General features: G+C 42.2%; 1 long non-coding RNA gene and 4 gene segments (V, D, J or C); 1 reads left to right on the top strand and 4 right to left on the bottom strand.

Annotated features, from left to right (window-relative positions):
- Positions 1-4,931, bottom strand: part of LOC131516894 (T cell receptor alpha variable 4-like) — a 51,490-nt gene extending 46,559 nt beyond the window's left edge. Inside the window, 3 exon segments of the V gene segment in view lie at positions 2,659-2,953; positions 3,909-4,200; positions 4,655-4,931. Coding sequence covers positions 2,851-2,953; positions 3,909-4,200; positions 4,655-4,694 — 435 coding nt within the window.
- Positions 4,932-6,186: 1,255 nt separating this feature from the next.
- On the bottom strand, positions 6,187-9,918 carry LOC131516893 (T cell receptor alpha variable 8-3-like). The segment is given in 2 exon segments: positions 6,187-9,424; positions 9,556-9,918. Coding segments are annotated over 2 exon segments (657 nt in total).
- Positions 9,919-11,730: 1,812 nt separating this feature from the next.
- Positions 11,731-12,361, bottom strand: LOC131516890 (T cell receptor alpha variable 3-like). The segment is given in 2 exon segments: positions 11,731-12,176; positions 12,268-12,361. Coding segments are annotated over 2 exon segments (426 nt in total).
- On the top strand, positions 12,020-20,275 carry LOC131516892 (uncharacterized). The gene is made up of 4 exons (XR_009264288.1): positions 12,020-12,221; positions 14,204-14,537; positions 16,656-16,843; positions 20,172-20,275. It is a non-coding gene; the product is annotated as an uncharacterized LOC131516892 (long non-coding RNA).
- On the bottom strand, positions 19,690-20,868 carry LOC131516891 (T cell receptor alpha variable 2-like). The segment is given in 2 exon segments: positions 19,690-20,352; positions 20,755-20,868. Coding segments are annotated over 2 exon segments (360 nt in total).
- Between the last annotated feature and the right edge of the window lie 6,446 nt (positions 20,869-27,314).

Raw genomic sequence — 27,314 nt, 5'->3', positions numbered from 1 at the left:
CTTGTGCTCTGTCTCTCTGTGTCTCTCAAAAAATAAATAAATGTTTAAAAAAAATTTTTAATAAAATAAAACCTTTCAAATGCTTCCATTACATATAGAATAATGTGCGAACCTAACCATAATGGTATAAGGCCACATAACGACTGGACCCCTAACTCCCTCTTTGACACATCACCCACCACTCTCCTTCTCACTGCCTTCTGGGAACATCAGCCTTCTTTCACAAATATACCAAATTTGCTTTTGCCTAATGGCAACTGTTGCATTTGAAAACTCTTCCTTACCCCAGGTATTAACACCTTGTGTTTTGTCATTTTCATTACTGAAGGTTCAGTTCAAATGTCACCACTCCAGAAAGCTCCATGACCACTGCGATTCTCCTTCACATTTTATTTTCTTAATATCACTTATATTTTGAAGTCATTTGTTCAATTGTTTCCTTGCCCTATCTCCCCATCGTACAATAAAAATTCCATATGTATGGGAGGCTTGTCTGTAATGTGAAATCAGATATCTTCAACCTCCACATGAGTGCTTGTCACATCATGCTACAGAATAAATACTTGTTGGGTGAATGTATGATTTTTGTGCTTTTTAAAAATTTTTTTAATGTGTATTTATTTTTGAGAGAGAGAGGCAGAGCATGAGTGGGGAAGGGGCAGAGAGCAAGAAGGAGACACAGAATCTGAAACAGGCTCCAGGCTCCGAGCTGTCAACACAGAGCCCAATGTGGGGCTCAAACTAGGGAACAGCGAGATTATGACCCAGACTGAAGTCAGATGCTTAACCGACTGAGCCACCCAGGCGTCCAGAGTGAATGTATGTTTGAATGAACTCCAAATGAAATAATTTTGACTACTTCTCTCTTGGGAGAAAGCAGATTCCCGATGGCTGATAGGGCCAAGGTTTACTCATGGCATGAGTCTGGTCTCATTTGTCTACTGGCTTTTGCTGCCTGGGTCACTGAGACTTGCTAGAAATGGCAGTGGGTGCTTTTGTAGAACAGATAACAATAGGGGAGTCATCACTTCATAGAGGACCTCAACAACTAACTTTACCTTAGATGTCACTAATTAGAAATTGTCAAAATATGCTTCTTTATTCATTGACATGTATGAAAACATTCTGCATATTTATCAATATTAATAATATCAATATTAAATAATAATATTAAAAATCATATTAAATAATTTGATTTAGAGGTTCCTGAAAAGGTAGTAAGAATGTAGGGATTAAGAACATGGGATCTGAAAAAAAAAAAAAGAACATGGGATCTGAGGGGCACCCAAGTGGCTTGGTCAGTTAAGCGTCACACTCTTGATTTCAGCTCAGGTCATGATCTTGCAGTTCATGGGATTGAGCCCCACATCAGGCTCCTCTCCTCACTGACAGTGTGGAGGCTGCTTGGGATTCTCTCTCTCCCTCTCTCTCTCTCTCTGCCCCTCTCCCTCTCATGTTCGTTCTCTCTCTGTCTCTCTCAAAATAAATAAATAAACATTTAAAAAAAGAACGTGGGATGAAGTCACATTGCTTCTCTTCCAGTAGTGGGTCAGCCAATTAGCAACTTGGCCTTTCAAAGTCATTTACCTTTTTACTTTTTAAGCTTCTTACCCTCGTTGTAAAACTGTGGGGGTGGGGACAACACAGTACCTGCATCATAAGGTGTTATGGAGGTGACATGGTAATAAAGGTGTTTGTGTGGTGCTCATTGCACATAATGTTCCCTAAACATTAGCTGCTTTGCTATTATATTTGTTATTCGGGACCTCTAGGCACTAAAAGTCATAAATACAAGCATGACCAAGTAAGACCAGGCACTTTTTTACCCTTCCTAAAAGCTGAGCTACATGTTCACATTAACAGGTAAGTTGTAGCAGCAACACGTAACATGTGTGGACTTCACGCCATAGTAACCTATCTAGTCTCTGCTCATTGAAGCTCTAGCTTTGACCCTGAGTTGGACATTTCCACTGTTTACTTAAACGTGGCTTTGAACCTTGCCACTGTGTTTAGCATCTCTAAGAGCTCCATGTTAGCATTATAAGTTTATAATTATAGACAGAATTAAAAGACTGACAAAATGAATAACGAAACATAAAGCTGTGCAAATGAAACTGAGCCAGGAAGGCTTCCTGGTGGAGGAGGCTGGGCTGGGAGCCCAGCTGCAGTTTGGGGACAGGCTGCAGAGCAGCAGGGAGCACTGTGCCTCCACAGCACACAGATAGGTGGCTGAGTCTTCCTGCTGGGAGGCCCTGATGTGCAGGCTGCTGTGCCGGTCCTTAGTGTTCACCGTGCAGTTCAACCTCCCATCCTGCTTCATCCCTGAAACTATGTAAAACAGCCGGGTGAGGCCGCCGCCCCCAGGGTTCTGTCGGAACCACTGCACGTTGGTCACCGAGCTGGAAAAATTGCACCTCAGGGTAGAGCTGGCTCCCTCCTGGAGGCTCAGGGCTGCAGGTGTCTGCTCCATGTCCATCCCTCTCACCCCTGCTTTGAAAGACAAAAACAAACACAAAAGAAGTCACTGCAGAGCCACTGAGGCAGTTTTCAAACCTATAGAGTATTCCCGGGAACACCGCTGAGGGTGTAGACCCTGCAGGAGCTCTGTGCAGCTCCCCCTCCACTGCGGGCTGTGAATCTCCCCCGCCCCCGTCTCACAGCAAACCTGCACCCACAGAAGCCCCAGCAGGGCTCCCCGCTGTCTCTTCATGACTCCTTGTCTAGTCGCTGACTTGCCTTCACCCCTACTCTGAAGAGTGTAGAGTCTTGGGTCCAGAGAAGTTGTGTTGTCAACAGTCACCACGTCCCTCCAGAATCACTGAGCACCAATCCCACTCATGCTTCATCTTCTCATTTTGCTTCTTTACAGGAAACTCCAGCAATGATGGCCCCACCTTGGCTGCGTGTGTAAGGTTTCTCAGGGGTGTCAATGTGTTGGGGGAGAGGATTCAGGCTGGAGGGGGTAGAGGAAGCAGTAAAGAGAGATATCATATCCAACGTTCCCCACCTTTTTGTCTTGTTTTTCAAAACTGTTTTAGGTAGGAAAGATGGAAAGTTGGAATGGAGGGTAAGGAAAGTGACACAACTCTGACAGAAATAGGGACTTCAGGCCCTTGGGTGGCTCAGTCCGTTGAGCGTCCTACTCTTGATTTTGGCTCAGGTCATGATCTCCCAGTACTTGGGTTCAAGCCCCAAGTCAGGCTCCGTGCTGGCAGGGTGGAGCCTGCTTGGGATTCTCTCTGTATCCTTCTGCCCCTTGCTCCCACTCACACACTCTCTCTCTTTCTCTCTCTAAAAAAAAAAAAAAAAAAATGGGGCACCTGCGTAGCTCAGTCAGTTTAGCATCTCACTCTTGATCTCAGCTCAGGGCATGATCCCAGAGTTATGGGATGGAGCCCCACGTCAGACTCTGAGCAGACAGATCTGAGCCTGCTTGGGATTCTCTCTCTCCCTCTCTCTCTCTCTGGCCTTCCTCTGCAGGCATGTGTGCACTCTCTCTCTCTCTCTCTTTTAAAATAAATTAATTGGGGCACCTGGGTGACTCAGTCGGTTGAGAGTCCGACTTCAGCTCAGGTCATGATCTCACAGTTTGTGAGTTTAAGCCCTGCATCAGGCTTCATGATTACAGCCAGAGCCTGCTTGGGACTCTCTTTCTCTCTTCCTCCCTCTCTCTCTGTCCCTCTCTTGCTTACTCTTTCTCTCTCTCCAAATAAATAAAAATAAACCTAACAAAAAAAGTAAGTTCAAATGTTTTTAAATACAAAAATGATACATGGATTTGCTAATGTCTTCTGGAAACAATAAAGTACAATAAACAGTTCAGAAGGCAAAACTCTTTGGGGCTTCCCCTGGGCTCTGCCTCCCACCCCACAGGGGATATCGTACAGGTGCAGCCCCATCTGACTCACTGTGAGTCACTCACGGTGCAGTAATACACAGCAGTGTCTCTCAGGGCAGCCTGGGGTAGGCTCAGGGTGCTGGATGTCCTGTCCGCAGAGATGAACAGGGATGCCACTTCATTTTCCACGTTTGTCTTAAATCCTTGAATAACAAATTGTGGTCCCTGGTTGAGGAACTGTCGGTACCAGCAGATATACTCACTTGTAGCAATGTTGGTGTGGTTACAGGGTATGTTCACTTCTTGTCCTTCGTAGGACTCGATGAATACGGGCTGGGTGATCTTAGCGAGGCCCAAAGTACCTGTAAAAGGAGTCAACACACAATACTAGCTCCTATCCTGAAACTGGGTGAATTGAAGGTCCAACTCGGCACCCTCCAGGTTCTCTCTCACAGTCAAATCCACCCGCACATCCTCCTTCCCCACCATATGCAGACACATGCAATTTCCTTCCCATTTGTGTTTTAGGACACTTTTTAAAAATATTTATTTTGAGAACCCAGGAACATGCGTACAAAAGTAACAGGGGCAATATCTCCCATCCATGGAGGGGTAATATCTCCCAGGGCTCAGTTACCCAGAACATCTTTATTGCCCTGAGTCACCCCTTGCATGAATGGTGAGGTTCTACCTAGAGAAACACAGGACCCCACAGCCAGTCCTTGACATCTTAGGTAAAGAGCAATGATAACAGGCAAGAGTCCAGCGTCTAGTCCCAGCCACACCCTAATTCCTTTTAATCCCAAAATAACTCACCCAAGAGCAAGAGCACAGTCACTCTTGTCACCTGCCTCATATCCTAGGTCTAAACCCAGCCCTGGGGTCACGGTCCTGTTGCAGAGTCTGAGACTGGCTTGGGACACAAACCAGAAAAGAGGCACAGCAGCAAAGCCAGAGCCACACTAACAGCTGTCACCCAGGGCTGTCCCCAGCAGCTGTCATCTAGGGCTGTCCCCAGCAGGTGTCACCTGGGGCTGTCTCCAGCATAAGCCAATAACACCTACAGCACCTCCCCAGATAAGCTTCCCCCTAAGGTTCAACTGAACACTCAGGAAGAAGAATAAAAGGTAAAAGCTTCCAGCACAACAGCACAGCAACCCCGATTTCCTTTTCGTTCTTTGAGAAGGTATAACCCCTTGTAGATTTGGTCTGAAGGAAGCTAATATATCAGAGGGTAGATTCCACCAGGCTCCTTATTCCCCATCACATCACTTTTCCCACAGTCCCAGAAGGCGGCCATTGATTGTAGTCAGTGTGATACTCATAAAGCTGAGAATGACCCCTGACCTGGTCCTATATGCCTGGAATCCTCTCCATTCGTCCTATGCAACCAGATGAACGGGAAATGCTAATCTTATTCCACAAAAGAGCCCATGAGCTTGTCTGAACTGGACCTTTCCTCTCCTGACACCCTGGTGTCCTTTTATAATCTCACTAAGTCCACATCTAACAACTGCATCTCAGACTTCACTTAACAATTGTTGCACAGAGGAGGAGACCCCTCACTGGTCCCTACTGACCAGCTGGCCTAGGACATTTGATGCCGAATCATTCACCCAACCAGAGAGGAAGTGAGGTGATGAAGAAGAAAAGGCACTCAAATTCAGAGTCAGACAGACTTAATTTCAAGTCCTAGTTCTGCCATCTTTTGACCTTGAGCAACTTCCCTGGTCTGAACTTCAATTTCTTCAAGCCCTTCCTTCTCATCTGAATCAGTGAAAGTAGTTGTGCAGGATTATATACATGTTTTTTAAAATTTTATTTAAATCCCAGTTTGTTAACTTATAGTGTAAGAATGGTTTCAGGAGTAGAACCCAGTGATTCATTACTTACATATAACACCCAGTGCTCATCCCAACAAGTGTCCTCCTTAATACCCGTCACCCATTTAACACATCCCTCCCACCCAACACCCCTCCAGCAACCCTCAGTTTGTCTCTGTAACTAAAAATCTCTTATTGGTTTGCCTCCCTCTGTTTTTATCTTACTTTTCCTTCCCTTCCCCTATGTTCATCTGTTTTATTTCTTAAATTCCACATATGAGTGAAATCATATGGTATTTGTCTTTCTCTAACTTTTCCACATATATCAAATCTTTATCCATTCATCAGTCAATGGACACTGGGTCTCTTTCCACACGTTAGCTATTGCTGACAGTGCTGCTATCAACATTGGGGTGCATGCACCCCTTCGAATCAGCATTTTTGTATCTTTTGAATAAATACCTAATAGCACAATTGCTGGGTTGTAAGGCAGCTTCATTTTTTTTTTTTTTTTTTTTTGAGACAGAGAGAGACAGAGCATGAACGGGGGAGGGGCAGAGAGAGAGGGAGACACAGAATCGGAAGCAGCCTCCAGGCTCAGAGCCATCAGCCCAGAGCCCGACGCGGGGCTCGAACTCACGGACCACGAGATCGTGACCTAAGCCGAAGTCGGACGCTTAACCGACTGAGCCACCCAGGCGCCCCGGCAGCTTCATTTTTAATTTTTTGAGGAATCTCAAAAAAATTTTGTTCAGAGTGGCTGCGCCAGTTTGCATCCCCGCCAATAGTGCCCAAGTGCTCCCCTTTCTCCACATCCTTGCCAACATCTGTTGTTTCCTGCGTTGTTAATTTTAGCCATTCTGATAGATGTGAGGTGAGAGCTCATTGTGGTTGTGATTTGTATTTAGCTGATGATGAGTGATGTCGAGCATCTTTTTATGTGTCTGTTAGCCATCCGCATGTCCTCTTTGGAGAAGTGTCTGTCCATGTGTTTCCCCCATTTCTACACTGGATTATTTGGAGGGGGGGCGTTGAGTTTGATAAGTTCTTTATAGATTTTGGATACTAACCTTTATCTGCTATGTCAGTGCAAATATCCTCTCCCATTCCATCGCTTGCCTTTTAGTTTGTTGATTATTTCCTCTGCTGTGCACAAGCTTTTTATCTTCATGAGGTCCCAAGACTTCATTTTTGCTTTTATTACACATGATTTTTTAAAATAATGCCATTCACTCTTCCATCAAGACATATCCAATATAAATTCAATAATAGTAATAACTCATGCACATACAACACAACAACAACAAACACCATTTAGGAAAAGAGACAAATCCCCAAAACACCTAATGTTAATGGAATCTGCCAACTACAATAATCAAAACATACTAGATACTCGCATTGATGTGGTGTGATTCCTTGGCTCATATAATATGCGAATGGAAAATCACTAGAAAATATTTAGGAGGTGACTTTTAGGTCTAGAATTGCCCAATTTATTCTAAGTGAACAATTTTTCCATTTCCTCAAGTAAACATTAGTGAATGCGGATGACTTCTAGTAACATTTTAGATATCACAGGTCATGAATAAATAACCAACTTGCCCGCAGTAGCAAATGGAGGAGAAAAGAAGTATTTCAGGGGAAGCTAAAGACTCTAGAACACCTTGTACATAAATAAAGCAAAATAGAGTCAACTAATTACAACAGCGACCCCAAGTGGTCACTATACCTGGACAGAAGAAATGTTTCTCAAAAGTCAGTATGTCTCAGACCCAGCAATTTATGGAAATTATAATCTTTGTTAAACAGAGTAGCAAGTGGTTGGGCTTGGTCACATGGACTATGGAGTATATTTTTTGCAAAGGAAAAAAAGACCCTGAATGAGGATTTCGACAAAGAGAATTGTAAGTGATTCTCAGGACTTGCTAGTTGTGTATTTAGTGCAAAGCATTTGTTCTCTTCATCTCTATGAGAGAGATTAAAAGATCAATTAAGTATGCATAAGAAAATTCTCTCTAAGCCTTAATGTTCTATACAAATGCAAACTATGTTTAACATAGGAAATCACAAGAAAAATGATCTTACTGTTCAGGTCAACAAATGTAACTTGATATCTCTGTGTTGCTATCTATTATCTTGCCCAGGGAGAACGTTACTGGATATCAAGCAAGTAGAGAAAGAAACAGTAGTTTTCCCATGTATCAGTCTTTAGAATGAAAGTAATTGTTAATGGCTGTGGTGTTATGGGTTGAACTGTGCCCCCCCCCAACACGCACCAACGGGGGGGGGGGGGGGACTTGGAGTCTTAATCTCTAGCAAATTAGAATATGACCTTACCTAGACAAATTGTCTTTACAGAAATAATGAAGTTATATGAGGTTATTTGAATGGAATTTAATCCAACATGATTAGTATCTTTTAAAAAAGGGAAATTTGGGAACTCCAGGTGGCTCAGGTGGTTCAAGTGTCTGACTCTCTATTTCAGCTCAAATCATAATCTCATGGCCTTCAGATCAAGCCCTGCACCAGAATCTGCACTGACAACATGTAGCCTTCATGGAATTCTCTCTCTGCCTCTCTCTCTGCCACTCCCCTGCTCTCTGTCTCTATCTCTCCAGAAAAAGAAGAAGAAGAAGGAGGAGGAGGAGAAGAAGAAGAGTGGGAATTCTTAGTTACAAAAGTTAGGTAAAGGAAAATATAAATATTCACTACTAGAGCCTCCAGCTGACTTGACCCTAACAGATTCCTACTCTCACTCCACTCTAGTAATCATCTCTGTCATATTAGCATAGCCCCGACCTTCCTCAACCTCATCCAGTGATGGATTGATGGAAATCTTAACTCCATCTTTTTGAGATGATGTTAACATGAAAGAGCTGAGTAAATGACAGAAGCATTCACTAAAAATTCTCCCTGTGCTTGGTGATTTTATTTTATCACATTTTCCTCAGTCGCTTCCTCTAATATTAACCTTCCTCTTTCCATTCAGTTTTTCAAATAGGCACACACACAGATGGAATTATCTAGGATCTTAAGGAAAGTTCCTCAGTTAGGGGGAAGCTTAGAGTGTCCCTAGTGGATTACAACCATCGGCGTAGACTGTCATAGTACTCTCCTCTCTGGTCACAAGTCAAATGGCAATCGCAGCACAAAACCCATCCCTGCCACTGTCCCATCCAAAGTGATTCTCTGAGCAAGTTCCAGTCTCCAGTCTGTTGGTGACATTGTGTTTGTTTGTTTGTTTTTTCATAAGTTGTCCTTTCCTCATGAATCCTGACTCTTGGAAGATTAGAACCATGTCTGCACAAGAACTAAGCAGTTTAGTCCCCTCTGTCCATCTTGTCACCATAGAACATAAGGTCTCACTGAAAGTGCCCCAGGTTGATCCCTTGAGTCACTGGAAGCCTCACATTCAGCAGAAGTTGGTGTTCAGCTCCCCCTGCAGTCCCAGGCACTGTGTCACAGTACAGAAGTACAGCACAGAAGTACTTGGTCGCATCGCTCCACTGGACCGCGGGTTTCCTCAGGTGGAAGGCCTTTTCACTCTTCCTAAATTCAGCCTCAAAACCTTTGGTGCCTTTCACCAGGATGTCCCCTGATATGTACTTCAAGAGAAGCCGGAGTCCTTGGTTGGGGTGCTGCACGTACCAGAAGAGATACACCTGAACAGAAGACAAGTAGTTGCACCTCAGCTCCAGAGGGGCTCCTTCAGAGACAGTGATGTGGACATCAGGCTGGGTCACTGACTGGGCTCCGGTTCCTCCTGAAACATCAATATGCTGAGTCAGTGAGACCAGGAAAGACTTACCGATTAAGAAGAGGTGTCTCTCCTCAGAGTCCAGTTGTAATACTGTACCGGTAGGGAACAAGAAGATGAAATAGAATTTTACTCACTCGGGGCAAAAAGTATCATAAACACAAGCATGGGGACAGGAGCCAAGCTCATGGCTGAGGACTGAAGAAACTGTAGTCTCCTTTTTGAAGATCTTTCCTGAGCAAGAAGGAGTATGGTTGAGGAAACAGTACCCTTGGAACAAGGAAGAATGTGTATGGTGGGTGCCCTAGAATCTTGTGTAATTGTGTTCCAGAGACGTCTGGAAGAGTCTTTTCCTTGAAAATCTGGGTGTTTCCTGACTTCTAAATTCCTCATATGCCACCATCTGTGAAGAGCTCCATCTGGACTCTTCACTCAGCTCTGTGAAGGAGGAGCTAAAGGAAGGATGGTTGGGAGGGAAGGAGATCTTCAAGTATAATTCTAGCGTGTGCATCATTGCCCTCTGGAGGCCAAGCAGAAGTAGTTCTTCTGGTGAGCCTTGTGCCTTTACGCTGAGCAAACTTCTTTTTTTTTAATTTTTTTTTTTAACGTTTATTTATTTTTGAGACAGAGAGAGACAGAGCATGAACAGGGGAGGGGCAGAGAGAGAGGGAGACACAGAATCCGAAGCAGGCTCCAGGCTCTGAGCCATCAGCCCAGAGCCCGACGCGAGGCTCGAACTCGTGGACCGCGAGATCGTGACCTGAGCTGAAGTTGGACGCTTAACCGACTGAGCCACCCAGGCACCCCAGCAAACTTCTAACATCAGGTAACTCAGGAGCATTCTTCCCTTTCACCTGAAACCATGCATAATAACAATCCCCACAGATGCACAATTTTCTCATCCTTATGATTGCAGAGACGTGATGTGATTTGTGACTGTTCTGACATTTCCTCCTTCTGTAATATGTGAGTATGTGACCCTCCAAGGTCCATACTGTTCATCTCAGATATGAAGACACATAAGAAGAGAGAAACTAACAGCCTTCACGGAAAAATTGATTAGGCGAGAACAGTAGTCGTCTCAGTCATTGTCCATAACAGATTACGTGGAAACATCTAATAGTCCTTAGGGCAAAAGAATCAGGCCGATTGACCCAGGTTCAGTTTTGTTTATGGAGCTATTGACAGGTTGAAATTGAGCATCGTGACAATTAAAACATACAAAAAATTACCTATCTGTTGCTAAAAGAAGAAAATAGGAAAGAAAAGTGCCAGGATTCCCCTTAACATCCCACAAAATCAATTCCCGAAAGATAAGGCCATTTTAGCAGGATATGTAATAAAAACTGGGAGTTTTAAGCCAACAGGTGATAAAAAGTAAAAAAAGAAGGTAAGTTCTTCTCAGTAGATAAGAAATTAAAAGAATATAAACAATGAGAAAATGAAAGTATATTGCTCTGGCACACCTGGGTGGTTCAGTCAGTCAAGAGTCCAACTCTTGATCTCAGCTCAGGTCATGATCTCATGGCTCGTGAGATCAATCCCTGCATCGGGCTCTGCGCTGACAGCAGAGAGCCTGCTTGGGACTCTCTCTCTCTCTCTCTCTCTCTCTCTCTCTCTCTCTCTCTCCTCTCTCTGCTCAAAATAAATAAATAAACTTAAAAGAGAGAGAGAGAGGCATCAAGTCCAGTCCCTCAAGGGTGTATGTAAGATGTGAGCAGAGGAGCCAAAAGCAGCCTGCATGTTTAAACTACATGTTTAAATTCTCCCTTGATTCAAATTCTCCTTGCACTATAGCTTCACCCTCTCCTTCCTTCACAGCAGAGCTAACCTGCCCCCTTCCCCATCGCACATCACATGTTGTGCCATCCTCTATCTTGGCACTTGCCAAACTGTTCTGAGTCGCTGTTGGTTCACTCTACAGCCAACAGCACTCTTTTTGGCAGGAACCATCCCGGGAGTTGGAGCTGCCCCATTGCCGAAATCAGTCTCATGCCCTCAGAGAGCCTTGAGGCTGCCAGAGCAGGGGAGCGGTTAGACCGGGCACCTGAGAGACAGACTGCCTGGGTTGCAATTCGCCGTTTCACGGTTTTGTGACTTGAGTGAGAACTTAAGTTCTCTGGGCCTTAGTCTCTTCACCGGCAAAGTAAACCTCATGCTAACAGTTGTGAGAATTACACTGGGTTCGTAAATGTTTGGGGATCACATGGGGCACATAGAAAGCAAGGATAGCTTCCTACATCTATTTGTCATCAGTGCTCAGTACAGTACCGAGCACATAAGGATTCATAAATATCTGTCCCATGAACAAATTCTGTGGCTTGAAATTGTAATTTAGTTAGGATGAGTGACATATCCTAGAGCCACACCACCTTCTGTGGAGAGCCATACAGGCTTGGAGAAAACAGTTTCACTGTGGTACTCGGGGGTTTGTGCTCAGCTCCGCCTCCAGCCCCCACCACTGTGTCTGTCACAGCACAGAAATACACAGCAGACTCACTCCCAAGGACGGATGGTTTCTTCAGGTGGAAAGAGGTTTGGCTCTTATTAAATTCAGCGTCAAAACCGTAGTTGCCTTTGACCAGGTTGGCTCCTGTGATGTATTTCAGAAGGAACCGGAGACCTTGGTTGCGATGTTGGACGTACCAAAAGAGATACGGGCTTCCAGAAACTGAATAGTTGCATTTCACAGTCACTGGATCCCCTTCGGCAACAGTGACCTGATCTGGCTGAGACACCGACTGAGCTCTCAGCCCACCTGTAAATGAATCCACACTCCATCAGTGAAGCTGCTGTAAAGCATGTAAGTGGGTAATACAAGTGGAAAATGGGGAAGGCATATTACTCACTCAGTGTGAAGACAATTGCAAGCATCGAGATGCATGCAGAGGCCACGGGTTAAGCCGCGCTGGCTGGGGACTCCTTTCCAGCCCACCCCACCTGGAGATTAAGTCCCACCCTGGAGAACAGGCTCTCAAAGAGGGATCAGCACCCTTTTGTCAGGGCAGAGTTTTAATAAATGGCTCTGCTTTGGGGAACCTGTTGTTTCCTGGCACCTGTGTCTTTCTGTTGAGCAAGCTCTTGGCCCAGACTCTGCAAAGCTAGGTGAGGAAGCCAGACTACTACTCCTCTTGCACCTGGAACAAGCCTCACACTACATCGCCCCCTAGCACCCACACACAGACCCGGGTGACTTAAAAAAAATTTTTTTTAATGTTTATTTATTTTTGAGAGAGAGAGGACAGAGCACAAGCTGGGGAGGGGCAGAAGAGAGAGGGAGACACAGAATCCGGAGCAGGCTCCAGGCTCTGAGCTGTCAGCACAGAGCCTGATGTGGGGCTCAAACTCAGGAACCATGAGATCATGACCTGAGCTGAAGTCTGATGCTTAACCCACTGAGCCACCTAGGCACCCCAGAGCCTGGTAACTTTATCATCAAGTAGCTGGAGTTTCCAAGTCTTACCATCATAGGACCAGAATTCTGGATGTTTACACTTTCCATGAGCCACAAAGGGAGAATTTGCTGTTCAAGGAAAAGAAGCAGGAGTCTGTGAATCAAAGTGGAAAAAACACATGTCGAGTGGATCAAGCTTTCACTGGTTTGTGCTCTATTTAGATAACATAAAAGACAGAAGGGAAGTAGAATTTTTTAATAGAATGGGAAAATAAATAGAAAAGAGGAGGAAAAGCATAGCTTTGGGTGAAAAGGGAAAGAAAAAGAAAAATGAGAGATAAGAAAAGGCAAAATAGGAGAAGAAGGTAAGAGATAAGAGAAATCAGAGAGGAAGAGAACCTTGTTCTCTTCAGAAATAAATTAGAGCCAGCTTCTATGTAAACCCTTTGGACTGAAAAATAATTGTTTTGTTTTCTAGGTTGGGCCTGTGGGAGAACCCTCCCCATAATGACCTTTAAATAAAGATTCATACAAAATGAACTTGAACCCAGCCTTTAAATATTTTTAAGGAGAGAAAAGGAAGGGATGGTATTATATGCTCCTCCTGATACAGTTGTCCTGTTAAATAGTAGATTATAAAGACAAAAGGAAAAGCCCTCTGTGAAGGAGCTGAAAAATAGAGATTTTCCACGTGGGGAGGCTGTTTAGAACAAAGTTCAAAACTTGATGGTTAAGTAAGCTTGAGGTACTATGATGATAAAGGGCTCATTTCAAGAGGAGTAAAGTGTTGTACTTAAAAAATGCCACAATAGTGGCAGAGCAATTGTTCAATAAACTTTATTGAAATGAAACAAGTAAGTATCAATATAAAGACATCATTCCTCTGATATGCCTTATTTTTCCTTTAAATAATGTCCAGGAGCATTGGTGGCTCAGTTGGTTAAGCCTCTGACCTTGGCTCAGATCATGACCTCACAGCTCAGTTCGTGAGTTTGAGAGTTTGAGCCCCAAATCAGGCTCTGTGCTGACAGCTCAGAGACTGGAGCCTGCTTTGGATTCTGTGTCTCCCTCTCTCTGCCCCTCCCCTGCTCACTCTCTCTTTCTCAAAAATAAACATTAAAAATAATAATGTCCAAATAAACCATATATTTGAGAAAGAGATTAGAAAATCTCTTTGCTTCGAATCAGAAGAAAAGCGGATCATAGCTGTTTCTGAAAGCTTTGCTAAGTATCTCGTACATAAATGTACGAGATACTTAACACTTAACACTTAACACTATGATAATGTCTTTCTTTGGAATATGTAAATTAGCTTTAAGTACTCATCCTCAAACCGCAGGAGGCCTGTGATGAATAGGAACCTATAATAAATTCCTTCTCTTTCTGCCTAGCGCCTAAGAGGAGTGTTAGCCTTGCATCTTTGAGGGCCCTGGCAATCACCTCAAGAGGATATCTGGAACAAAGCTTAATGAAAAGGATATTTTAAACTTTTTGTGGGCAGATTTAAGGGAAACGTGGAAGAGAAGGTGAAGCACCCAGGGCCTAGCAACAGCCAGAAGACTGAACCACTTGTAGGCCTGAAGGGAAGGAGAAGGAAGAAATTACCATGACCTGGGGACACCTGCGAATGAGGGCAACTACGACCCAGCAGGACCTATGGGCTGGAGTACAAGGAAGAAGATGTGGCCCACAGCAATGTCAAGGAGCTTCAGTCTGAGATCCCAGGTCCTTCTTTCAGACTGCCTACTGCCTTTCCCGTTGAACTATTTATAAACATCAGAATGCTGTAAATGTCACTGATTTCCCAGGAGACAACAAGAGAGGATTCATGTAAAATAATGAGAAAGCCCTTTGCAAACATCAGACTCTGAAATGTAGGTTATATTCATGATAGAAGTATCAGAGAAAAATCAGCACAAGATAAAGTTACTGGAACAGAAAGGAAAATCGGTGGTTTTTTTCATATGAAACATGGGATTCAAGCCAACTAAGAAAATAATACTTATTTCACATAAATTAGGGAACTCTCAGAAGAAAAGGGGGAAACCCATGATTTAACTTCTCTCCTTCCAATAGAGGACACCATAAATCATTGACCCTCCTCATCTCCATGGACTGAAGAGATTTTCTACTTTCTTTAGGCCCAGTACTTTCCCTCACCTGGACCCAGTTTCCTTACTGATTCCTTTTAGTTTAATGATAGCTCAAGCTACGCTTGAGATGTGTTGTAAGTTCTAGGAATTGTATTTTTAAAGAAATACAAGCCAACCAGAAACTGTTTGAGGTGTACAATAGAGAGAGAAATAAAAAATGTGGCATACAAGGCCCCTAGCTGGTTCAGTTGGTAGAGCATGTGACTCTTAATCTCAGGGTTGTGAGTTCAAGCCCCATGTTAGGTACAGAGATTACTTAAAAAGAAAATCTTTAAAAAAATGTTTTTTTAAATAATTGGTTTTTTTAAATGTTGCATACATATAATAAACGGTTAGGAAAACAAATATTTACTATGGAAAGAAAAACTGCTCAGTGGCAATGTGAGATCTGGTAAAAAAATTATAAAGGAGACATGTGGGGGCACCTGGGTGGCTCCGTCAGTTGGACGTCCGACTTCGGCTCAGATCATGATCTCACAGTTTGTGAGTTCGAGCTCCTTGTCGGGCTCTGTGCTAACAGTGCAGACCCTGGAGCCTGCTTTGAGTTCTGTGTCTCCCTCTGCCCCACCCCCTGCTCATACTCTGTCTCTATCTCTCTCAAAAATAAATAAATATTGAGGTGCCTGGGTGGCTCAGTTGGTTGAGCGTCTGACTTTGGCTCAGGTCATAATCTCACAGTCTATGGGTTCAAGCCCAACGTCAGGCTCCGTGCTGACAGCTCAGAGCCTGGAGCCTGCTTCGCATTCTGTGTCTCCCTCTCTCTCTGCCCCTCCCCCATCCATGCTCTGTGTCTCTCTCTGTCAAAAATAAATAAAACATTTTTAGAAATTTTTTTTATTTTTTAAAAATTTTTTAATGTTTTTATTTTATTTTATTTTATTTTATTTTATTTTATTTTTGAGACAGAGAGAGACAGCGTGTGAGTGGGGGAGGGGTAGAGAGAGAGGGAGACAGAATCTGAAGTAGGCTCCAGGCTCTGACCTGTCAGCGCAGAGCCTGACGTGAGGCTTGAACTCACAGACTGAGAGATCATGACCTGAGCCAAAGGGATGCCCAACTGACTGAGCCAACCAGGCACCCCCCAAAAAATTTTTTTTAAATAAACATTAAAAAAAAAAAGGAAACCTGTAAACTGTTCCAGGTCCCCAAAAGTATAGAAGCCACAGGAGCACAGTGTGTTTGCTTCAAGCTTCTGGTGTTTGCGGACCACTGTTGGTGTTCCTGGGCTCATAGATGTATCACCGCAGTCACTTGGCCATGTCTCTATGTCTCTTCACATTGTCTCCCATCTGTACGTGTCTGTCTCTGTGTCCAAATTTCCCCTGATTCTAAAGACAGCAGTCATATTTGACTAAAGCCCAACCTAATGACTTCATTTTAACTCTACTGCCTCTAGACCCTATTTCTGAGTAAGGTCACATTCCAAGGTACAGGATGCTACGACTTCAACATATCTTTTTTAGGGGGACACAGTTCAACCCATGACACTAACCCTTGGAAGAAAACGAAAGCTACTCAGTATTCCAATCCCCACTCATCCTCTTTAGTGCCCTGATCCTCAGATGTGCAGGAAAATCTCCCAGATAGGTCTGTGAACTTACCCACAAGAAGAATAGAAAAAGTGAGGTTAGAGAAGGCAGGGCCCATTGGAGGAAGGCAGGATAAGTCCTAATCTGAGAGTGATTTAAAGTCTTAGGTCTCTCATGGAAACAGTGGCAGACCCATACCCCTCTGAGGCAATCCTCACATATTGAAGAGCCCAGATACCGCCCCCAAGAAAAGTTTACCACTAGTGCCGACACAGCCAGCAGCTGACAGAGCAGACCAATCCAGAGAAAGGCTTCACACGGCTCCATGCCACCGGCATTGGCCTGTCAGGTAAGCTTTTCAGCTCTGCCCCCCATGTTTATTCTCGGAATCCCCACAACAACTTTTTCACCTAGGAATTTTTTCTTTTGTTTTGTTTCTATGGGAAGTAAACAACATCAACAACAAAAGATGGCAATCTTTACATGCATGCAAATCTCCAGAGTTTGAGAGTAAAGGGAATTGTACTCTCCTGTGGATTCTTCTGTTTTTTCCTCTTCACCATCAAACTGAATGAGAGCTTCATGATGTTATTCCTTTGGGGTTGAACTATCACTGCCATTGTCAAAGTAATTCCTCTCCCCTCAGCTGCATTTTCTTCTTCTTTTATTTCATTCTCTTCCCACTTTCCCCTTTGGGTAATAATGCCTCTGATGGTTTACAAGTGAGCTGGAAAAAATCCGTAGGAAGACTAGTTGTTGATGGTTTGAACACTAGAATCAAGGGGCGCCTGGGTGGTTCAGTCAGTTAAGCTTCCGACTCTTGATTTCAGCTCAGGTCATGATCTCACAGTTTATGAGTTCAAGCCCCAAATCAGGCTCTGCGCTGACAGCATGGAGTCTGCTTGGAATTCTGTCTCCCTCTCTTTCTGCCCCTACCCCACTTGTGCTCTCTCTCTCTCTCTCAAAATATGTAAGTATATAACTTTTAAAAACTAAAAAAAAAAAAAAAAAACAATAGAGTCAAGACACCAATATAAAAGGTAGGGTTTTCAATACACCACACATATACTCTTCAGTGAACTGAAAAGAACCTCCTATATAACCAAAGGGAATTTTCTGTCTCTTTCCTTGTTTGCCAAAGCAATGAGAGGGCTATACACTTATTCACTATTTCTTGAGCAACAACAGTATACATGGCACTGTGCAGGACTCTTAAGAACACATGATTCTTCTTCCCAAATATTTTGTTTGGTTAAAAACATAAGACAACACCCTTTTAAACAAGCAATCACTGAAAATAGAATATGCCTAAAGAAGTGTTACTAACAATATGTTAGTAACAATATGTCAATTCATATTTGTATCCAATGGCGATATTTAGGTGTCATTAAATTTTGGGGTTCAGATCCAAGCTATTTAAGACATCTTGGTAAAACTTTATGATATTTTGGGGTGCCTGGGTGGCTCAGTCGGTTGAGCGTCCGACTTCAGCTCAGGTCATGATCTCACAGTCTGTGAGTTCAAGCCCCGCATCGGGCTCTGTGCTGATGGCTCAGAGCCTGGAGCCTGCTTCGGATTCTGTGTCTCCCTCTCTCTCTGCCCCTTCCCTGCTCATGCTCTGTCTCTCTCTGTCTCAAAAATAAAATAAAAACATTAAAAAAAAAAAAAAAAGAAAGACTATGCCACTAAAAAAAAAAAACAAAACAAAACTTTATGATATTTCCTATTACTAGAATGTTCCTTTCTTCTGTGGTCAGCAATCTGCCCTTTACTTTTTGTTCCATATAATATTCTGGTTTCTCTTCAAATCATATATCTTTCACTTTTTACTTTTTGTTCCATATGTAAACACCTGCTGAACACCTACTATGTAAGCAAACACTGGCACTGTAGGGACCACTTCCTGAAACACTTCCTTATTAATATAATTCCAAGTGCAAGGAAGTAGAGAATAGTGGTTAAAACCTCAAGACCTGGGGTCCAGAGTCCAGGATTCCCAGATCAAACTTGACTGAGCAGCAGAATTACCAGAGAGATCTTTATGGAAAATACAGACTCTGGGCCCCAGCCCTGAAAACAGATTCAATTAATCTGGAAAACAGCAAACCCCTCCTTTCCAAAAGTCCAGATACTTCTGATGAAAAGGTTTAGAAAACACTGGCCTACCCTTGGGCATCAGTCTATAAAGTGAGAGGGTCATATCTGGGGTAGTAAGACCAACATAATTTAACAAGGATATGGGAAGAATAAATTACAACTTCCATTCATATCTATTTTTACATTAAATATCAGGAAAGAGATTGGGGCGCCTGGGTGGCGCAGTCGGTTAAGCGTCCGACTTCAGCCAGGTCACGATCTCGCGGTCCGTGAGTTCGAGCCCCGCGTCAGGCTCTGGGCTGATGGCTCGGAGCCTGGAGCCTGTTTCCGATTCTGTGTCTCCCTCTCTCTCTGCCCCTCCCCCGTTCATGCTCTGTCTCTCTCTGTCCCAAAAATAAATAAAAAATGTTATAAAAAATAATTAAAAAAAAAAAAATAAATATCAGGAAAGAGATTGAGTTTTACAAATAGTTTATACACTGGGGCACCTGGGTGGCTCAGTCGGTTAAGCATCTGACTCTTGGTTTCAGCTCAGGTCATAATCTCACAGTTCCATGAGTTTGAACCACGCATCTGGCTCTGCACTGACAGTGTGGAGCCTGCTTGGGATTCTCTCTCTCTCTCTCTCTCTCTCTCTGCTTCTTCCCCACTTGCATGCTCTCTCTCAAAATAAACTTATAAAAAATAAAACTTAAAAAAGAGATAGTTTATACACTGATCAACACTGGCATCCTCACTGTGTCTGTATGTTAGATTCTAAGCAAGATACCGAGATGGCTGGATTAAGGTTCCACACTCCGGTCTGTTGGTAGAAACTACTCACTCATTTATTCCATTTCCACTTCTTATGATATTATCCAATTTCAACTAAACTATTCTTTTTTTTTTTTTAACGTTTATTTATCTTTGAGAGAGAGAGAGAGACAGAGAGCATGAGTGGGGGAGGAACAGAGAAGAGACACAGAATCTCAAGCAGGCTCCAGGCTCCGAGCTGTCAGCACAGAGCCCAATGCAAGGATCAAACTCACGAACTGTGAGATCATGACCTGAGCTGAAGTCAGATGCTTAACTGACTGAGCCACCCAGGCGCCCCTCAACTAAACTATTCTTTACAAGATGGACACATGTCTTAAAAATATTTCTGCAAAGAAGCAGAAGCTAGCAGATAACATTTAAAGGCAAAAATAATCTAGTGAGATCTCAAAAGAAAATCCTCAAAAGTGTCTCAGTTATCCAGAAAACTATTTGAAATACGGATCTGCAGCACCATTATTGAATCACCCCCTACAAGCATATTTTCCCATGTCCATCTGCTCTCACGTAGTGTGTCTGCACTCGAAATGTTTTCTGATAGTGCCAAGTGGACATGCTTGGGGCACGCTGAATCAGGGAGGAAAGCAGTTATGGCTCCCCTCTTTTCTGCCTCCTGCAAAGGCTGTGCCTCTTCCTGTTTCTGCTCAGCTCTTCATAGGCTCCCTGCCTCTGTGCCCTCCAGAGCACAATAGTAAGTGGCAGCATCTTCCACCTGCACCTGGGGGATGAGCAGCAGTGAAGAGAATCGCTCATACGTCATGTTGTAGCGTCCCTGCTGAGAAGACCTGGAACCCTGAACCAGGAGTCTCAGAGCATGTCCTGGGATGTGAAGGTACCAGAAGAAGGTGTAAGCATTGGATATAGAGTGATTGCAGGAGATTTCCACCACAGCGCCCTCCGGAGAAGCCATGCCAGGAGGCTGAAACACTTGGTCCTTGCTCTCTGCAACTGCAGGAAACAAAGAAGGGCTGTGATTTTTGTGCTGCTATCGGGCTTGCTGATTGCCCCTGTGGCGCAGTGAGTATTAACAAAGCTGGTTTTTCTGTTTTCTTTTTTAAGCGAACCCAAATTGGGGCACCTGGGTGGCTCAGTCAGTTAAGTGTCTGACTCTTGGTTTCAGCTCAGGTCATGATCTCACAGTTTCATGAGTTCAAACCCCACATCAGGCTCTGCTCTGACAGCGTGGAGCCTGCTTTGGATTCTCTCCCACACGCCCCCCCCCCCGGCCCCACCCCTCCCACATCTGCATCTCTGTCGAAAATAAATAAAAACTTAAAAAAAAAAGTGAGCCCAAATTTAAAACAGTGGCATATGTTTTCCCAAGACCAGCTGGGGAAGGAGCCTACTCACGCTTCCAAGGAGAGCTGAGGAGGAGCCCCAGCCACACTGCCTCCAGAGCACTCTGCAAAACCATGGCCAGAGTGCAGCTGGTCTCACGCCCCAGCTGGAAGTGTGATCCTCGCCAGGGAGCTGATGTAAGGCTGCCTATTTTGCATTTTCTTCTTTGTGTCAATGACATCATCAGCTAGAATCTGCCAAGTGTAGAAGAGTGACTCCAGCTGTAAGGCTACCTAATAGCGACTTGAACGGAGCTCTTTTCTGAGACAGTGGTCTTATAGGGAAGGTATCCTTCTGGAGGTCACCATAGTTGGGCATATTCATTCTAGAACCTTGCTTTCCTTCTCTCAGGGTGTCAGAAGGACTCCCATAGTTGATGAAAGATGGCTTCATCATTCAAATTAAAGTGAAAGGGGTGCTTGGGCAGCTCAGTCAGTTAAGCATCCAAATTTTGATTTCGGCTCAGGTCATGATATCACCATTCATGGATTTGAGCCCTATGTTGGGCTCTGTGCTAAGGGAACAGAGCCTGCTTGGGATTCTCTGTCTCTCTCTGCCCCTCCCCTGCTCATGGGCTCGCTCTCTCTCGCTCGCTCTCTCAAAATAAATAAACATTTAAAAAACAAAACACAAATTAAAGTCATGTATTCCCACAACAAGTATGCTGAACTTATCGCACGGGGTACAATGACATGCGAGCATATTAAAATAATGATCAGGAGGCGTACCTGGGTGGCTCATCAGTTAAGCAGCTGACTTTGGTTCAGGTCATGATCTCACGGCTTGTGAGTTCGGGCCCCGCATCAGGCTCTGTGCTGACAGCTCAGAGCCTGGAGCCTGCTTCAGATTCTGTGTCTCCCTCTCTCTCTCTCTGCCCCTCCCCCGCTCTCTCTCTCTCTCTCTCAAAAAATAAACATTAAATTTTTTTTTAATTTTGATCAGGAATTTTTAAAAATAATTTTAAATATTAAATTTAAAATTAAATTAAAAATTAAATATTAAATTTTAAGTATTTTTTAAATAATGATCAGGAAATCCTAGTAACTGTGATGGATGAGAGTTGAATTTTTTAAGGCACAAAAATTCCTGTGCAAACATATTCATCAAAACATGATTTTGTGCATCCAAGTTTGTCTCTAAAAAAGTATGGAAAGAAATGCTCAGTTATACATTTCTGTAACCAAAAGAAATTGGATCAAGGAAACTCCAAAAGCTGCATTTCGAGATGACTCTTTCGGATGGTACCTATTCTCATTTTGTAGCATGAGACTGTGTCCTCTGTGATGAATGCAAGACTTAATAGCTCTCCTCCTGGTTTTTATTGTTTTATACAGATTTTCTTGGAGTTTTATTTTTAAAAGAAGAGTAAACAAGGTTTGTGGCAATACGAGTTTATACAGTAAAGAGTTTTATGTGCACAACCACCACCTAGTGGATGATGTGGGAACTGATGAAACATCATTTCCCACCCTGCGGCCTGTCTTTGTAGCTTCTCACATCTTGAGGTGATTTCATGCCCTTTGTTTTGTTCAAATTCTTCATCTTTATTCAATTTCCATAAAGTATAAAGGTTGACCGGAGGAAATACCCACCTTCTGGGAAGCTTTCTGGTTATTAAAAGATGTTCTCCATTCAGGTGAGTGGTTATTTAACACATACTTCCATGGAATGAAATATGTCTCTAAAGATGGTTGCTTTATTCATTTCCTTTCTTCTTCTTTTTTTTATAGTCTCCCTTTCAGGTCAGGGGAATCTGTTCCTTCCTTAATAGTATCTCATTTTTATACTGGGAGATTCTTTAATAATGATAAGATAATTATTTAGGCTCAACAGAGAAAATTTATTAATATTTTTGACCCCAAAAGGTTTCCAAATAAAACACAGAATTCCAATATGACTGTAGAATTAAGATGGGAAAATGAAACATAAGTGCAAGGACTAATATAGCTACTGGGTTTAATTTGAGCTCTGAAATTCCTGACAAGTGAAACATAAAAGGAAACACAAAGGGAATACAATTATACAAAGAAACCAATTAAGTGTTCAAGCAGCTTTTTCCTGAAGCCAAGTGACATATAGATAACTTAAAATTCTTTTTAGGTTACTGGTTACATACTCCCGATTCAAAGTTTCCCACAACTGCACAGTATTTTTGCGTATGCTTCCTCCACATTTACTTATACAGTCCCTTAGTGGTGGACTCATAGGCTGCCTCCAAGTTCCACCAACACAGCAATGAACATATTTTGATATTTCCCCTTATGATAGATGCAAGAATTTCTTTGGGGCATGTAACCAGCATGGATTGTGCAAACATATTATATACACACACTCAATTTCAGTAATTAATCATCCAAAGCAAGGGCACCCGGGTGGCTCAGTTGGCTAAGCATCCAACATTTGATTTTGGCTTGGGTCATGATCTCACCTTTCGTGGGTTTGGGCCCCATGTCAGGCTCTGCGCTGACAGGGTGGAGCCTGCTTGGGATTTTCTCTCTCCCTCTCTCTCTGCCTCTTGCCAACTTGCTCTCTCTCTCAAAATAAATAAAATAAACTATTGAAAAAAATCATTCAAAGCAGCGATAGCCATTTACACTTCCACCAGCAGTGCATGAGCATTCCAGTCTCTCTACATCCTCAACAGCATTTGGTATTTTTAAAATTATGAAAAAATATTATAAAACTGTCTAAATTTTGCCAATATGCTGAGTGTGGAGTCTCATGTTAATTACTATCACCCTTTACTAGTGAAACTAAGCCATTGGTCTTTTCCTTTCCAATATTTCCTATTCAAATGATTTCCCCATTTTTAAATTAAGTCTGTAGTTTTTTCCCAGTAAATTATAGGAGTTCCTCATAGATGAGTACCTTGATGTGTTCAACATCCCAAGTACTTTCTTCTAATATACCTCTAATCTATTAACTTTGTGTATGATGTCCTTTTTTTAGTGGAAATCCTTAACCTTGATGAAGTCAAAGTTATCACTTTTTTTCACTTATGATTTGAGGTTTAGGGACTTTGACTTAGAAATCATTCTCCACCCTAAGGCCGCAAATGTATTTTCCCCCATTTTATTTTACCATCATACACACACACACACACACACACACATATGTATATGTATGTATATATATACATATATATATACGTATATATATATGTATATATATACGTATATATATATACACACACACACACACAAATAGGTTATTTTATATTTTGGTTTTAATTCATCTGAAATTTTCATGTATATATAGTGTAAGAGGAAAGGCAACTTCATTTTTCTCCATAGAGCAAGTTTTCCCAACACTATCTACTAAATAATCCACCTTTCCCCCTCAGATTTGTGGTACCATCTTTATTAAATATTAAAGTTATCTATTAACTTGGTTTCTTCCTGAGGTTTATATTCTGTTTCATTAATCTAGTTGTTTCTTCAGCAACACTACCATACTGTGTTTATTAGCTTTATCAAGCAATGTGCTTTGTCAAGATTCCCCTTTCATCAGTCAGAATTCTAGATACATTTCAGTGAGATCTGCTCTAGCCATTTGAAACAGAAAAAGAATATATTAAGAGATATTACATAGATCACAGACTCTCCAGAAGAGGCAGAGTGTGAAATAGGGTTCAATGTTATACAGCCAGAAACAACACACCACAGGGAACACTCTAATCAAGCAATCAGATATCATCACTGCTCAACACCAATACTACAGACTCACTCAACCAGCTACGAAGGCACTCAGTACTGAATATGTGAAGCTCTTAGATTGCTAGCCTGCTAGACACAGTCCCTGCTGCACACACCAAAGGATACATCTGCGCACCTATTACTAGAGGATGATAATGAACAGAGGTAGTAGTGGCCCATCCCTGTCTTGCTTGTGACATAAAGAGAATGCATTTAAATATCCCCATGAGAGAGACTTCTTTCGTAGTTTAGGATATGCTCAATTTTGAGACTGTTCCATGTGGATTGGAAAAAAGTGCACTTTCTGCACATCTCACAAAGTTCCCTTTGAATATACCTCTATCAGCTTCTACTTCTAAACGCCTATCTCTACAGGGAGCTCAAAATCAGTACAAGAAGACTAGTGGAGGACAGATGCTATGCTTTCCCCCTCCACTCTTCTCTTTACTTTAGCCCCTTTACTCAGTAAAATTTTCTCTTTCCTCTCAAAACTAAAAACAAACAAACAAACAAAAAAGTCTCATGTTTATGAATGGAAAAAGAGGAATTCAGGTGTGGAAAGGAAGGAAAAAGAAAGGAGGAATAGGGAGATAGTGTTGATTTCATGGATAGTAGCCAGACAGAATGCCTTGGTATAGACTCAACAGATATTATGAAATGATCTATATATATCTCATCTAAGAATAACTTAAATATAATATTTATAACAAGATAAAATTATAGTCCTTTTGAATTCTTTCTAAGAGAATTTCAAGTGTTTAGGGTAGTGATTAAAGAAAACAAATAACACTAAGCAGGTTACAAAGAGGAAAGAATGTGCTTATTAGTTACAGAGAAGGGCACATGATGGTGGAGTGAGAGGTAATAACTAAAGGAAAAAAGAGAAGGAAATAATGGTGAAGTCTTCAGATTGCAAAAGGCAGCATGCATGCAATGTGACCTTATCTGTGAATTCTTCAGATTCTTCAAATAGATTTTTATAAAGTCTATTAAAAATTAATTACTTATTGTAATTTTGTTTGGTAGAAAGTGCTGAAGAGACTGTGCTCTGTGACCCAGGTTGACTGAGTCACAACAAAACAGCATGAGTGAGGTTGGTGGAAATGGCAGGGTAAAGACCTCCAGAAAGTCACTCCTTAAACAATGAGAACATTGGTGAAAAAAAAAAAATTGTCAAATTGAATTTTTTGAACTCCGGAAGTAACCTAAGCCTGGCAACCATTGAAGGAGCATTTGTTAAAGAAAACTGGCTGAAGTTTGGTAAGAACAGGGAAAAATTTAACAGCACTTTAACTTACCCTTCTCTCCAGCTCTGCAGTAGCCTTGAAAACCAAAAACCTCCCAATGTGGTGAAAAACAGCAGCCTAAAAGTCACTGGAGAAATTAACTGAAACTGGTTTGGAACTCTCCAAAAATGTATTCTCAGAGAATTGTCATTATTTGACCTGTTTGGCACATCCCTAAACTTCTAGTGGTAGGACTTGCATTTACTTGACCTGACTCAGAGTTCATTCATTTCAGACAAGTTTTTCCCCAGGGGCACTTATTGAAAATAATCAGTTCCAATTGTTTAATATTGCCATTGTCTGAGAAAATGACAACAGGGGGACAAACAAGAAGCTGACCAAAACACTTACAGAGAAAAAGTGAGAAATAAGATGTCTATGGGGGCCTTGAAAACTCCAACATATTCCTGGGAATCTACAAGGCCACACACAAGCATGGAGAAGGCCGTGTGAGTGCCAAGAACCATGTGAAGTCCCATGAAAGACCTAAGGAGGCTCTAATATTTCACCTAGCACTGATCCGAAAGCTCCGTAAAAGCTAGAAGTGAAGGCTAAGAAAGAGTTGTACGCTACCCCAATATTGAAAGAGTGCCCAACTGGCACACAAAGCCCATTGGCAAAGGGTAGGAAGCCTACTGGTTCCAGGCATTTAAGAATCTCTGTCCAGTCATTAGCTGACCCTTAAGCTTAATTGGGCAGAAACATCAGCAGCCACATATGACAAAAAATACAGACTTCACAAAGTAGTTCAGAACAGTGAATAAACAAACCCATAACAAACACAAAAAATAACAACAAAATCTGATTTCCAGTGTTGCTATATTACATTATTTTAAATGTCCTGTTTTCAATTTTAAAAAGTGATAGCACATGCAAAGAAACAAGGAGGTATGATTCATACAGAGAAAAAGAGGAGTCAAAGAAAAAAAGAGCTAGAGGAGGTTACACAGTAGACTTCCCAGACAAAGACTTTAAGTTAGCTACTTTAAATATCTTCAAAGAATTAGGAAAAACATGTACAAATAATTAAAGAAAACTCTAAGAATTATGCCACAATAGAGAATATCACTTAAAGAGAGGAAATTGTAACAAAAGAACAAAAAAAAAACCCTAATAAATTTAAAAGGATTAAAATCATACAATTTCCTTTTATCACAATGGAATGAAATTAGAAATCAATAAGAAAGGAAATTTGGGATATTCACAAATATGTCAATATTAAACAAGACACTCCGAAGTTAAACTGTCAAAAAAAATCACAAGGGAAATCAGAAAATAATTTGAGGGGCATGTGGGTGGCTCAGTTGGTTAAGCATCTGACTTCAGCTCAGGTCACAATCTTATGGTTCATAAGTTTGAGATTCCACATCAGATGAGCTCAAGCCCCACTTCAAATGAGCCCTGCTTCTCTCTCTGTCCCTCTCCCTCTGCCCCTCATGGGATTCTCTCTCTCTCTCTCTCTCTCTCTCTCTCTCCCTCCTTTCTCTCCCCCTCGCTCTTCCCTCACTCACTTGCACTCTCTCTCTCAAAAAAGAGAAAGAAAGAAAGAAAGAAAGAAAGAAAGAAAGAAAGAAAGAAAAGAAAAGAATTT

Source organism: Neofelis nebulosa, chromosome 7, assembly GCF_028018385.1.
Source record: "Neofelis nebulosa isolate mNeoNeb1 chromosome 7, mNeoNeb1.pri, whole genome shotgun sequence".
In the NCBI taxonomy this organism is placed as follows: domain Eukaryota; kingdom Metazoa; phylum Chordata; class Mammalia; order Carnivora; family Felidae; genus Neofelis; species Neofelis nebulosa.
This window is presented reverse-complemented; position numbering and strand designations above follow the sequence as displayed.